This window comes from Epinephelus fuscoguttatus, linkage group LG6 (genome assembly GCF_011397635.1).
Source record: "Epinephelus fuscoguttatus linkage group LG6, E.fuscoguttatus.final_Chr_v1".
Classification (NCBI taxonomy): domain Eukaryota; kingdom Metazoa; phylum Chordata; class Actinopteri; order Perciformes; family Serranidae; genus Epinephelus; species Epinephelus fuscoguttatus.
Genome location: NC_064757.1, coordinates 39,000,226 through 39,015,216, shown reverse-complemented (window position 1 = coordinate 39,015,216; position 14,991 = coordinate 39,000,226). Strand labels below are relative to the sequence as shown.

General features: G+C 41.4%; 1 protein-coding gene across 2 annotated transcripts in view; it reads right to left on the bottom strand.

The window, feature by feature from the left end:
- Positions 1-14,991, bottom strand: part of dapk1 (death-associated protein kinase 1) — a 126,175-nt gene that overhangs the window by 57,582 nt on the left and 53,602 nt on the right. For both annotated transcript variants that reach the window (XM_049578465.1, XM_049578466.1), the window contains exons 5-7: positions 9,277-9,406; positions 6,107-6,155; positions 5,907-5,933 (exon numbers count right to left, since the gene is read on the bottom strand). In XM_049578465.1, the coding sequence (XP_049434422.1) occupies positions 5,907-5,933; positions 6,107-6,155; positions 9,277-9,406 (206 nt within the window). The remainder of the gene's footprint in view (positions 1-5,906; positions 5,934-6,106; positions 6,156-9,276; positions 9,407-14,991) is intronic.

The window sequence follows — 14,991 nt, the reverse complement described above, 5'->3', positions numbered from 1 at the left end:
CAATGGAAAACGTCATGAGTTTAAGGAAAGATGTGTAGAGGAATTCACAAGGAGAAAGAGAATCTGACTACACTTATCATGCGATGGTACATGTTACTGACGTGTGTCTGCCGTGGTGAAATTACCATGTTCTGAAGATGGACTACTAAAAATGCTTCTTAATTCTACTGGTTTTTACACCTAAATGTATTTTTTAAATATCCTTTATAAACCTTTAAACCTGATGATTTTATGACTTCTCTCTTTTACTTTGTTGCCTTTGTGAAGGACTTTGTAATGTGGACTTTGAAGTTATTGTTGAGATTAGTATTATTATAGTTATTATTATTACCTTAGATACTTTGCCCCGTGACACCGTGAGTTTCGTGCAGGCTCAACAATGGGGCAACAACGTTATTTCATTTCAAGGTTGGAATTAAAATAAAGAATAAAAGTAGGCTCCCAGTCACTAAAGCGAAACTAATTAGTTGTCACATGGAGAACGGCTGCTCACACTCACCCTCCTGTCGAGTCATATTTATTGAGATAAATCCCACTTAGCATCCATCCATTTTCTGTGAATGCTTATCCTCTTAAGGGTCGCTAAAGGGCTCGAGCAGATCCCAGCAGACACTGTGGGAGAGGTGCGGTACACCCTGGACAGGTCGCCAGACCATCACAGGGCTGACACATTCACATTCACACCTACAAGCAGTTTAAAGTCACCATTCAACTGAGCCTGCATGTGTTTGGACTGTGGAAGGAAGCAGGAAAAACCCACACTAACATGGGGAGTACATGCAAACTCCACACAGTGACCACCGCCGACCAGCGTGTTTGAACCTGGAACCTGCTTGCTGTGCGGCGACAGTGCTAACCACTGCACTACCATGATTACATGAACATCATTTTTAAATTGATAGACATAATGTGAACAACTGAGTAGCGAATCGATTTAAATGTTGCTGTTGCAAGGATAATGTGAGATGTCGCTATCTTCCTTTGGTTAAGGATTAATTAAGTGTGCCCTCTGCTAAAGGAGATAGGAAATGAAGCACTGATGCACCTTTCCTTAGCATTTCAAGAATTCAACCAGCTCTTATCATGGCTGCCACTTAAATACTTCCAGGTCATTTCACCCAGTTAGGAACCTTCCTACGCTGAAAAGACTATTCAAGCGCAGCCCACGACACAGCATCGCAAACACAGACCTGAGCGATCATGCATGTAGACACGATCTCAGTCCCTCAGAGCTCAGGCAGTTAAATCAGACACCAGTCCCTGACAAACCCCTGGCCTTCCCCTCTGCTCTGATATCTCTCCAGCTCATCAGCTCCAGCTGTTAATTAACACGCCAGCTGGGACAGACGTGGAGGTCGTGCAGGTCAAGCTCAAGTTAAGCAGAAATGTATGAATTTATCGACTGCATAAGGTGCAGCTGCTCACAACAAACAAGTAATTAAGGCGATTCTTGCCGAGCCAGGCAGCAACACCAGCAGGAAAGTGTTAAGTCAGGATTCTCTGGCGACATTTTATTCACCAAAATGTTTCCCAAATGAGACTTAAAGATGCACGGTGCACAATTCTTGACAACCTGAAACCCAAATTAGGGCTCCAGCAGAGCAGAAAGCTGGCTGATTCACCACATTCACCCAAATGATCTCAGTTTGCATTATCGCTGACACATGAAGTCTTAAGAAATGGAAGTCAGAGTATCTTATGTGACTACTTTGGAGTTCCCAAATGGAGCTTTTTGTGCAGCTTCCATTACAGTGTTACAATCGGGTCATCACTCATCCAGCATATTCCCATTAAGGGTGTGGAGATGCTCCCTAAAAGTACCTCAAATCATTTATTCGTATTTGTAATTCCTAATTATTGAATTATTCTTCCCTCTCACGTTGGTCTTTACAACAGGAGATGAGCAGTAAGTGCACCTCGCTGTTGCTCTGCTGTGATAATAGGCAGTGAGCGATCTATTTTCTACCTTGCCTGGCAGAGCTGTGACAGCTGTGTGGGTGGACAGCATGAACAAAGATCGTGTGTGTATGTGTACAGTATGAACGTGTGCATGGATGCATGCGTAAAAGTGTGTTCATGAAGAGTAGAGACAAAATGATGCATCATTTGAATAGCCCCTACAATTTACTCTTTAAAAATGAAACATGCGATGTTCGCAGCCACTTATTATATAATAATGAGATAACACTTGTGTTGGCATTTACCTTTACTTTCCCTTTATTTACCTCGCTGTGTTTTAGTGAGAGCCCTCTACATGTTTGTGTGGGCAAAGGCACCTAATGTGCAGTCTTGTGCACACGTTCTGTGTTTGTGCTCCGTGTAGGTGTCTCTCTGAAGGATAAAAGGTGTGTGGGAGCTCAGAAAAGCTCGTAGCTGTGCATAGAGAGGAGGACAGCATCGTCAAGAGCCAACAGCAGTTGATCCGTGGGTCGCAGAGGGCATGAACTTTTCTCTTGCTGTTGAATTAAACTGCGCTGACATGTCTGCAGACAGCTGCTTCAAGAGCACTCAGTACTTCAACGAAACCACTTGGCTGTAGAAAATGATGTCGCTGTAGACGTGTTTGTTGTTTGAAAGATCAACTGCTTAACTGAAGTCTCAAAGTAGACACACGGGTGAAATGTTTTAACATAACTTATTGTGACAGGACGAATATCTCATCAGGACTTCTTTTCTGAGGTCACATCCTCTTTATTAAGAGCAGAGCAGGCCAACAAGATCAAAGAGGACTGACCAGACCTTGGACAAAGTCCAGAGCTGTTTAGCTACAGTGGATCAGCCTCCAGCAGACAGACATTTCATTTTTGAGAGCTCAGTATTTTAGTTTTTGTTAAAAAAGAAAAATCTGGAAACATATTTTGAATATAAAAATAACTGGTTAAAATCTCCTGCTATAATCTTGAAAAGATTTGCTCATCAATTAGTAACTCAAATAAAAAATTCAAAAGGTTTGGGCCCCTTTCTGAAAAACTTTCAGAGCTGCCAGTTAAACTGAAGATTTTATGTTTGTTTCTTGTTCTCGGTGCTTTATGTCAGTGTACACTGATAAAGTACCCCATCATTCTGATCCTGCCTGTTACAAAGACATCCCTACTCCTCTCTTTTAATATTAAGCCTGACTTTCAGCTTATCTGTCTTTTTTTTGTTTTGCACTATTCAGGAGATGGTGGACCATCCTACTGACGATATTCTGGCTGTTATTAGAGGTCAGGGTATGGGGAGAGTTGTGATTTGATTTCAAGCTTTGTTGTTGATGGACAGCAGATCATTTACATTTTCTCCCCACTTTTCTCTTCATTTTCAACTAGTCTGTACCCATTGAGTGCACAGCTGCCCATGTACAGTTTCACATGGTGTGTGTTTGGGATACAGGTCATAGGAAATTGCAGATTAAATAGTCAACTGAACCCATTAAGAAGAGCAATGTATTCAGACAGAGTTTCTGTGAATTTGATAGTACGATTGCTTTATTGAAAGTACAGTAGCACCATTGCCAATAGTGGGATAGTTAGTGGGCTAAAACTGTACATTAGTAGTTGAGGTAGCACGTTGAAAGGCAGATAGTTAAAGTGTTTATATGTTGTATTGACTTAAAAGTGAGGCGCACTGGTAGTTCACATGGGAAAGGTGCGGTCCAGTCACCTTGAGGCGTCCTGTTCTACATATCTACCAAGTTTAGTAAAAATCCATATGGCGGTTAGGCCTAGATAAGAAATGAGCTCTCTAGCGCCCCCATTTTGTTTGATGGGGTTAATAATGGAGGGGTCCCCTCAGATTATGTGGTCATATGCCTACAAAGTTGCGTGGTGATGGGTGAAACCCTTGAGATGTTATACACCTTTATGTGATGAGCCACGCCCTCTGCAATATTCATTGCCTTATAGAAGCTCAGTTTTAGTAAGTTTTCCAACTTTTGCCAAGAGGGAACTTTAGATATTGCTCCCTAGATTATGTTCACCCAGTTTCATGCAGATCGCTCAAACTTCCTAGGAAGAGATCCATTTGAAGTGTTTTTCAAAAAATTCAAAATGGCAGAAAATCTATATAACTGGAAGTTATGGGTTCCTGAGGCACATTTATTCCTCATGAGGAGAGGCATCTCTGTGCAAAGTTTCATGTCTCTACGACATACGGTGCATGAGATATGCCCATTCAAAGTTTGCAATTTCAATCGGTTGCTATAGCGCCCCCCTTTGGCCAATTGATGTAATATTGCTTCATTGGCATCCTCCCATGACCCTCTACCACTGTGCCAAATTTCACATGGATTGACCAAGTCAGTGAGCAGAAAAAAGTGGAACAGACACACAGACAGAGTTTTCGTCATTATATAGTAAGATAGTATGATTACAGGAAGCATTTTCTGAGTAGTCAAGGTTGCCAGAAAACCTTGACGTGAATAGTGTATTTTTGTAGCGGGAAGTGCATAAACTTTTGATATGTAGGGGTCCAAATATCCAACTGATAACACGTTTAGTATCAAAATATACAGGCCGGCACGGTGGTGTAGTGACTAGCACTGTGGCCTCATAGCAAGAGGGTTCTTGATTCAATTCCAGGAGGGAGCTCTTCTGTGCAGAGTTTGCATGTTCTCCCTGTGTCAGTGTGGGTTTCCTCCAGGTGCTCCAGCTTCCTCCCACAGTCCAAAGACATGCAGGTTAATTGGTGACTCTAAATTGTCCGTAGGTGTGAATGTGAGTGTGAATGGTTGTCTGTCTCTATGTGTCAGCCCTGTGATAATCTGGTGACCTGTCCAGGGTGAACCCTGCCTCTCGCCCGATGTCAGCTGGGATAGGCTCCAGCCCCCCCGCGACCCTCAAGAGGATAAGCGGTTATGAAAATGGATGGATCAAAAATATACAGTACTTCAAGTACCAAAAGCCAAAGTATCTATCATGCAGGTAGAATAGCCCATTTTTGAGTGATATGAATTATATAACTGCACTACAATTTTAATGCATTAATGTCTTCATCACTTTAATGTTGTAGTGGGTAAAGGTGGAGCTTATTTCGGAGTATCTAAAAAATTGTGCTTAAGTACAGTAAATGTATTGTACTACTGACCCTAGACAGAAACCCCTGACTTTTGTTGTTCAAAGCAATAATGGCAGAAAGCAACTAAATAGTTTTTGCTCAAAGTGTGGACTGTAGGCAAATCGTGTCCCTCAGAGTTATTTTGTGCAGCCCCCAAACATGACATGAAATTAATGCCTTATATTTATAATATTTGAGCTCCATTTCAATACTTTAACTTTCAGCAAGTTAGATTTAATACACTGCTAAGAGACTGCATCAAACTGCACACCCCCTAACGAGTGTCCGTCAGGTTAGGGATGACAACCTGTAAAAAGCTAATGGCTGCATGGTCACTAGCAGCTTTGTTAGCTAAAGGTAGCGATGTTAGTGGGACTCGGTCATTAAAACTTTGAGCACCTCAACTTAAAATGCACAAGAAAACTACAAAAAACAGTGCTGATGAATTTGAAAGTTAGTGAGAGAGAATGTGGTCAATCATGACTAACTGACACTGGCTGTCTGATCAGCAAAACAATCTCTCTTTAATTAAAGGAAATGTCCACACAGCTGCTGACACAATGTCACACTCAAGTGCACTCAAAAAGCAATTTTAAAAAGCTCGCCGGTCATTTCTGCAGGCTGTTACTGCTATTACTCATGACAAACAACACTGTGACTGCTCTGTGGCCCGGCAAGTTCAATGGCAGAGAGGTCAAAGAGCCGCCTGTGACCTCTTTAGGGTCTGACTGACTGTTAAGTTCAGTGAGTGATGACATCCTGGTGTGTGTAAGAAAACCTGAACATGAAGGTTGTTTCTGATTTGTACATATTTCACATTTCACACAATAATCCATCAACACTGCAGACATTGATGCACTGGTGATACTTACAGGATGTAGGTTATCACACCAACACTCCTGAGGAGAAGCAAGGAGACAGAAAGAAAAAGAATATAGTTGTGCACTCTGATTGCAGTGAATCATACAAAACATACATTTACTTAACAGCAGATGTTCTTCAGAATTATGATTTCAAACAGCGTATGCACACAATGCTTATTGTAGAGCAGACTGAGTTCTTGTTTACTCACCACATGTCTGCCTCCAGGCCTAAAGGTTCATAGTTGACTACCTCTGGAGCTGTGAGGCAAATTAACAAAACAGAACATGATTAATATTCAGGTCAGCATGCAAACAACAAACCCACACCACAAACACCAACTTTATCTTTGATTTAATGTTCTCTGATTATCTATTTTCCCTCACAGATAAATTTACTTATTTTCTTCTTGCGGTGTCTTTTTGATGAATTTTGTTTGAGCTTGTTCTCACATTCAGATTTTTCAGTTTCTTTAGAGGTGTTGGTTTATGAGCCGCTGTGTTTTTTTAATCACACCTGCTGGAAGTGTGATTATTTTTCTTCCCTCTCTCTCTTGTCACATGTCCTCAGATGTGTGAAGACCGTAACTGAAGATGAACCAGTGCCTTCATTTCTAATCAAATTAAAACAAACAGGTTTGATTGGAAACAGGGATTCTGTGGGAGAGAGGATCCAGACCCTGTACCTGCACCTCCGTATGACACTAACATTAAAGAAGTATTATATCACTGCTGGAAAGATCGTTCTTTCATAAAACTGCAAATACTTTTGAAATTGGTGCTGCATGAACAGAAAAAACTGAGATAAAGGGCTGTGGCATTCGCTTTTGCTCAAGAGGTAGAAAAACTACAACTACCAGAATGCACTGTGCCGTACCGAACCAATAAACACAGGTGAATTAATGTGAAGGCAAGAAATTTGAAAATTAGTATTTTCAGCCCACGTTTTCACTGTGTGGGAAAAAGTATGGCACCCACTACCTGTTCATTATAGCCCTGTTTCCACCAAACACTTTCGTATGGTACCTTTGGAACCAACAGTAACCCTTCAGACATGGTACCTTGACCCTAGCGTTTCCACTGCAAACAGTGCCCTTAAATGTGGGCGGGGTTGTTGTCACTCACTGCTCCGTCCAGCACTCACTGTATTTCCTCATCAGCGGTGACACAGATGGAAATCTGCACCTTGTTTATCGTCCACAGAACGAGGCTGCACGCCGACATTTTCAGAACAAAATAAAACGGTCTGCAGTGAGAGTCTCTCTCCATGGGATATTTAAATATAACGGGTTTGTGCATTTAGTCCTTCTCAGGCAAGCTCAGGGGTTTAGTGTTGCCAGAGCCCACAGGAATGACGCTCCACAACACTTTTTTATTCTCTGACTGAGGATTAGAATATATGCAGTTCACATAACCCAGTCCAAATTAATAAACACTTGAAGATCCACTCATTACCAAAAGTGTATGTTGTATAAAACCTTAAGTAATGGTCACAATTGTCATATGGAATAGTTAAGGTGTGCTGATGAATTCATGCCGTCACCTCATGCACTGAGTAACATTACAAGTTAAAGTACCACCTTAAAAGTCACCGGCAGTCGGCCCAGTTAATTAAATTATTTTTTTCTCAGACTCCAGCTGCTGTGAGAGGCAGCAAAACATCCTTTCATTTTATAGTTACAGTTTACTAATAAAACTCTCCACAGTATGAACAGTGGTTACATGAACCTCAAAACCAGACACAACTCAGCCCTGAGCAGAGTGAGCGTCCTCTACTGACCAATCAGACCGCAGTGTTCACAGCCCCACCTTTCAGTACCAGATCTGTGTGCTAGGTACCCCAACAGAGGGGGGACCAAAAATGGGGACGGTACAGAACGGTTCCATTGGTACCATCCACAACTTTAAACAGTGGAAAAAAAGTAAAAAGTACACCGAACTGAACTGAACAATACTGCTTGGTGGAAACAGGGCAATTATAGCTTAACAGGGCGCTAAATATGTTCCTGCAAACATTTTAGACAAGAAATAGGCAATGCAGTAACATAATCTTGATTTATATTGTTTCACTGCCTAGTTTTACCGTTGTTTCTTGATCCGCTTCTATACTATTTGTAGCCGTGGTAGCGGGCAACACAAAAATGCGGAAGTACAGCCTGTAGTCCAGGAAACAGCCCGGGACAGCCAGCTAAACTCTGCTGAATGAAGTGCTTTGCGTCATCTGGTGGAGTTTCACCAGGTTGGGGATATCTAGGCACTGGTTTAGTGTTAAAATTACTACATTTTGTCACTCCAGTTTTAGTCTGTCTTACTTTTATTTAGGGGACAATCATGCATTCGTGTTGAAACTACAGCTCCAATAGTTTGGGGGATCTGGGGGACATTGCTATGGAGTCAGTTAGCTGTGGGTTATAACCATTTTTTAGCCAGAACCTGTTCACATTTGAGCACATCAGCACCATTAAAAGAATGCTGAATAAGCTACTGGTAGCTCCTGTTTGCAGTTTACCCACAGATGTACAGACAGTTATCACTAAATTACTTTGACACTGTCGAAAACATGCCGAATCTCTGGCAAGTTCTCAACATATAAGTAGCATCTTTTTAAAAATGATTTCTATGTGGATTTATGGACATTTATTTGCTTAAAACATCTGTGACAAGGATATCATTGGGAAGTGTTAGTCACACTGAATCCACAGTTATGTGTATCATGTCTAAGAATTCATGTTTGACTGATTTATGACCTCACAATTTGAAAAACTGGTGTACAACTAACAAAAAAAGCAGATGCTGGAAAGACAAAGGCAAAACTAAGACTCATAAATCATATTGCCTTGAATTTATAAAGCATTTTAGTTACAATTTTCATTTTTGTGGAGATATTAAGCCATGCTTTCAGCTTTCTGCTGCTTGATCTTAATTTAGACCATTTGACCGCTGCCACCCTGCTGAACTGGGAAGAGGCCCTGGTCTTGGCCTAGATGATGCTGGTGGTGAGCACTGGCATCGAAGCAAGGAGAGAGGCTGGGAGTGTTGGCGGCTGCCCTGGGCAAAGGGGTAGGTGAGGGGAGATGGGACAGAGCCACTGATGTGTCTATTAGTGCGTGTTTGTGTTGGCAAGAAGGAGCTTTCTGATAATCTCCAGTCTATTATCAGGTCTCTCTCACTTAGTCCCTTTGGCACCTGCTCTCACAATACGCAACCTCTGGGATAAAGCCAAGAGAGCAGGGTGGTGCACTGAGTGTTTGTGTGTGCATAGTATTGAAAGGATGGAGGGCATATTTGCACAAACTCCCCTGAGCAGAAGCTGTTTAAACTAGTCAAGGAAATAAGACGGAATCACGATTCTTCAGGGAAGCACATGCAAAGAGATACTGACCTACAAATTCTGGAGTTCCAAAAATGTTTTTAAAATCATTGCCAAAATCTATCTTGTGGGCCAGGCCGAAGTCAATGAGCTTGATGCGCGGGTGAGGCACAGAGCGGTTCAGCAGCATGATGTTCTCCGGCTGGAAAGACAGAAAAAGAGAGACAATTACAAAGGTGAGAGAGGAAGGACAGACAGAGGCAGGGGGAGGTGGAGTAACAGTGGACATCTCTATAAGGACCAGACTCTTTACTGACCCTGTCTTTTTCAAGTCTTATTAGCACAGTTTCAATGATGGACAGTTAAAATACTTGCAGAGAAATTAAGGGGCAAATAAAATGATCAGTGTCAGACACAAACTAGGTGTAAACAAGGGAGCGAGCAGCAGTCGCAGTCGGACACAAAACCAGGAACAGGCTGGCAGGAAGGAGGCTCATCAGCCATGGAAATCCCATGCAAAACACGAGTAAAAACCTCTCGAGGAAGTGGGAGAAAGGAAAGGACAGGCAAAGATGTGCTTTAAGCAAAGCCAAACAACAGAAGCCGGACATTCCTGAGGACACAATGGCTCTTTTTAGACGAAGCCATCTTCCCTCCAAACCTCGTCCTTTCAGCTCGACTGTGAGCCGAGCTCGAGGATTTAGTCTGGGAAGGAACAAGAACAGATTGAATGTGGGCAGCAGTGGCAACAGGAGGCACTGAGAGAATCTGACTCCAGCTCGGCTCGTTGGTTTTATTCTCTACAAACACTGATATGCTTATGTTAATGCTGGAACCAAGAAGACTGACATCAGATGAACACCTTAAATCCAGGGGTGAATGTAACAAAGTACATTTACTCAAATATTATACTTAACTTCAAATTTGAGGTACATTACTTAAGTATGTCTTTTCAAGGCACCTTCTAATTCTACTCCACTACCTTTCAGATGGAAATATTGCACTTATTTTTTACTACATTAATCTGACAGCTCTAGTTGCACATAAAACATACAAAAAACATTTAAAAAATATTATGTTTTTTATAGACTGAACCACCTAACAGTATATACAAGTTCAACTGGAACAAATTAGTTGAATGACTGAAAACTGACTGGCAACTATTTTGATAACTGGTATTATTTTTCATGTTAAAACATTTCATTTGGCTTCTCAAATGTACAGATTTACTGCTTTTCTTTTCTTTTATTTTTTTTTCATAATTTTAAATTTTGTACAACTGGATAGACAAAACCAACATTGTGACCACTGAGCATCTATCATATTTATTTTAGAATTTTTTAAACCAAACAAAAATAAATCAAATAATGGTGAAAATAATCAGGAGATCATAATCTTTAGTTACAGTATTATACAAAATAATTGAAAATGAGCTCCAACTCAACCAAATACTAAAATAAAATCCTGCTTTTACACAAATGCATGATGACAATAATCTAATGATATTATATAATATAGCACAACAGTTGCAGGGGACATTTTTCTGCATTAAGTACTTTTACTTTTTATACTTCAGATAAATTGTCCTGATTATACTCACATATACTATACATGTACTCACAAAGCTTAGGCAACTGTAACTCAACACCTCACTGTGCATATTGATCTTTGACTTCCTGACAGGCAGACCCCTGGCGGTGATAAAAGGCTGACACACCTCTTTCACCCACATTCTTAACACCGGAGCACCCCAGGGCTGCGTTCTGAGCCCCCTGCTGTACTCCCCGTACACACACAACTGAATAGCCACTTCAGACTCCAACACCACCAGTGAGTTTGCTGATGACAAAGCTACTCTTGAACGTCAGCAAAACTACGGAGATGATAGTGGACTTTGAGAAGAAGCAGGAAAGGAACTACACCCTCCTCTATACCCTGGGTGCTGCATACTGACCCCGTGGTGAGAAAATCGAGGCAGAGACTGCTTCACCTTAGACGCCTGAGGAACTATCCCATCATATACTAAGGATTTTCTGCTCCTGCACTATTGGGAGCATCTTGACGGGGAACATCACTGCCTGGTACAGAAACAGCAACAAACGGGACTGCGAGGCCCTGCAAAGACTGGTTTATTCTGAGCATACTATAGGCCCTGCTTTACCCTGCCAAAAGGATGTATTCTGGAGGTACTGCAAAAGTAAGGCCAGGAGAGTCATTAAAGATCCCAACCATCCGAATAACTGCCTTTTCTTCCTGTTAAAGTTGGCAAGAAGGTATCAGCACTAGGCCAGCACAGAAAGGCTCAGAAGAAGCCTCTACCATCAGGCCACAAGGATCCTAAATGAAGATCCTACCTAAGAATGTCCAATCTGATATTATTACAGTCTTTTTAATGCACATATTGAATGAAGTGACAGCTACGTTTCACTGGAATTGTATTTTATATGATTTCACTTGACTAAAATTGATTACTTGTAACAGAGTATTTCCACAGTGGCAGTTTTACTTCAATTAAGGACCTGAATAACTCCTCCACCATCATGAGCAAAGAGCTATTTTCAGTGAAGTAGTGTGGCTACTTGTACTGCAAGCTCAATAACCCAAAACATGTCTCCCCACAAATCTCTCCATGGCATAATGAATATCACAAGGATTAAAGCAGTATTCAGAGCATTAGTAAACAATGATACAATAGGAAATCAAAATTTGGGGATTTTCTTTACAAGCTGGGTCTTTTCAAGTGTTTTCTATTAAAAGTACAGCTGGCGTTAAATCCCTCTGGTGCTTCAGTTCAGATACAAATTGTGTTTTAGATGAGTCAGACATCATTAGTCTGATCTGCCCAACATATTAAGCTCTTGAGCATATTAAGTACATTGATTAGAAATGTTACTGTCTCTGTACAATTGATTTGACTCAAAAATATAAGTTGCTCACATTTCAAACTGTGTGATGGCAGAGAACAGCTTGTATATCTCTCCCTGAATGTCTATGAAGGCTGTTATGCTATTGTTGTGGCTTCACAATGTCCACATAATAAATACAAATAGCCTTGAACTAAAATTGACACAGGAGAACATCACAAGCAAAGACAGCTGCCAGCCTATGGTGTCGAATACTGCGGCATTGGAGAAAGCCATTCAACTAAACAAATTAAGTCTTAAACTGAGCCACTGCTAGACAGTGAATAACAGCAGCTGATATGTGAAGCGGAGGCTGCAGTGGTTGGTAAAAGCTCTAGCATTGATCACAAGTGGCTGGCTGGGCACAGAGGTTATTATTTTCTGCAAACCTGGAGGCTGAATGTCCTGAACTCTGAGGGATGATTTGTGAAGATTATTCTGTAAGTGGAGGAGTCGGTCTGGACTGTTTATTCTGAAGACGCCACATGTGCAGCAGTAAGTGGACAACTGATCAATGATATCGATTCATATTTGAGGAAAGAACTACCACAACAATAAACCAAACATCAAGGTAATGTTGAAGAACGTCACGTACTGCACGGCGTCCGTGCTCTGAGTACACTCTGACCTTTACTCTTCCTCCCGCAGGAGTATTAAACAGCACATGCACCATAATAAAAAGGAGAGAGTCCAAAATAAGTCAAAACTGATTAGTCATGGTAATTAGTCTCAGATGCATTGGCTCAGAGAACATAAATACAAAGAGAAGCTGATATAAAAAAGAAAGGTCGAAAAAGAGGCAAGCTGATGCAAACAACAAACATATATTCGCATAGTAATGCAAATCCACTTCTCCAGTGAGCTGGCATTTTGGAGAATGGATGTGAACTACTCCAGGCAGCTGAACAACGGGCAACACTTTACTGTGACCTCCGATAAGAGGAGAACATTATGGAGGGTTTTGTCTTTTCAAAGAAAATATGCAACTGTGTTGTCTGATACGACCTTGAGCAAAATTGCTGTCATCATCCTCTGTGTGCAAAGTGTTTTCATGGAAATGTCACAATCATCACAGGAGTGGATCTCCTCTTCTCTCAAATTACACAATTCTGTTTTGGTTCTTATTTTGAGGACGTTACCAAGCCTAATCACTTCAAAGCCTCATTTGCATTTGTTGAAATGTCTGAAACTAATGATCTATGAAGGACAAGCGCATGAGGTAAGTGTCTGTTGCTGTGTCCAAACTTAACTCTAATATCCATCCATCCATTTTAATTCGCATATCCAGAGCTGGGTCGCAGGGGCAGCAGGCCAAGCAAAGCAACCCAGACATCCCTCTTCCCAGCAGCACTTTCCAGCTCCTCCTGGGGGACCCCAAGGCGTTCTCAGGTCAGATGAGATATGTAATCCCTCCAGTGTGTTCTGGGTCTGCCCCAGGGCCTCCTACCAGTGGGATGTGCCCAGAACACCTCTAACAGGAGGCGCCCAGGAGGATCCTGATCAGATGCCCAAACCATCTCAACTGACCCCTTTCGACGTGAAGGAGCAGCGGCTCTACTCCGAGCTCCCTCCAGATATCTGAGCTCCTCACCCTATCTCTAAGGCTGAGCCCAGACACCCCACAGAGGATACTCATTTTGGCTGCTTGTATCCGTGACCTCATTCTTTTGGTCACTACCCAGAGCTCATGACCATGGGTGAGGGTTGGGACGTAGATGGACCAGTAAATCGAAAGCTTCGCCCTCTGGCTCAGCTCCCTCTTCACCACGACGGTCTGGTGCAGTGCCCGCATCACTGCAGATGCAGCACCAAACCGCCAATCCATCTCACGCTCCATTCTACCCTCACTTGTGAAACAAATACTGAACACTAATATACTGTACATAATATACTATATACTTATTTTCACAATACACAGTTATTGCAGTTAGTAAAAAAACAAGTCAGGCATTTAGTTTTGTGGTCCCAGTTTTCTGCACCCTGGCTCACTGTCACACTGACATGACTAACTTGTAAAGGGTTGACCCATTAATTGGTTTGGCCAATTAATCTTTGTGAGTGTGTCTGAGTGTTGTTTTATACTTTAACATGTATTTATATTACTTATTTTGCTTAAATTAAATGCTCTAGTTTCAAACTAAAAGCCCTCCAGTGATTCCTACACAGTCCAACTATAAACTAGGACTTATCTTTGTCTTCTTTTTTGTTTTATGAATATTAGAGAAAGTGTTTTGAGTATTTGGAAAATACAAAACGACTCCACTCCAACGTATCTTGTTACAAATTACATGTGACTGTTTTTACACCAGTAACTGGTAAAACCAGTTACAAAATATTTAAAAGTAAGTGAAATTCATATTTCAAGTACAAACAACAGAAACCAGCCAGCTCTGATTATCATTTTTCATGGAGGCTTTATACACCAAGTTAAGGTAAGGTAATGTCACTGTGTACCTGAGAATCTCCGGTTGACTGTGAGGATTTTTTACGGTTGATTTTATGTTCAATAGAATATTTATTTGGGTATTTATCATTTCAACTTAGATGTTCAGTTCAACAGCTATACAGTCTCTAATAAAGATGGTTAATTTACGAAAATGTCAAATTCGGAGGCGGGAGGGAGGGGAATGGAAGGTGTTGTTAATGGTGACATTGGCAATCGGCTATGCAATGCAGTTCAACCTCTACTTAGCGGGACACTTGAATAGAACGGAGCCATCTTTGAGGCTATTTGTGACACCTGTGCTTTTTCATTTTGAGATGTCTGCTGTAAAAAGAACTATTGTGCATTGTATTTTGGAAAAATAACGTCTCCAACAGAACACTTACAATCAGATAGACTTAGCATGACTTCCCAGCATATGCTTATGAAGACAGCAGCTAT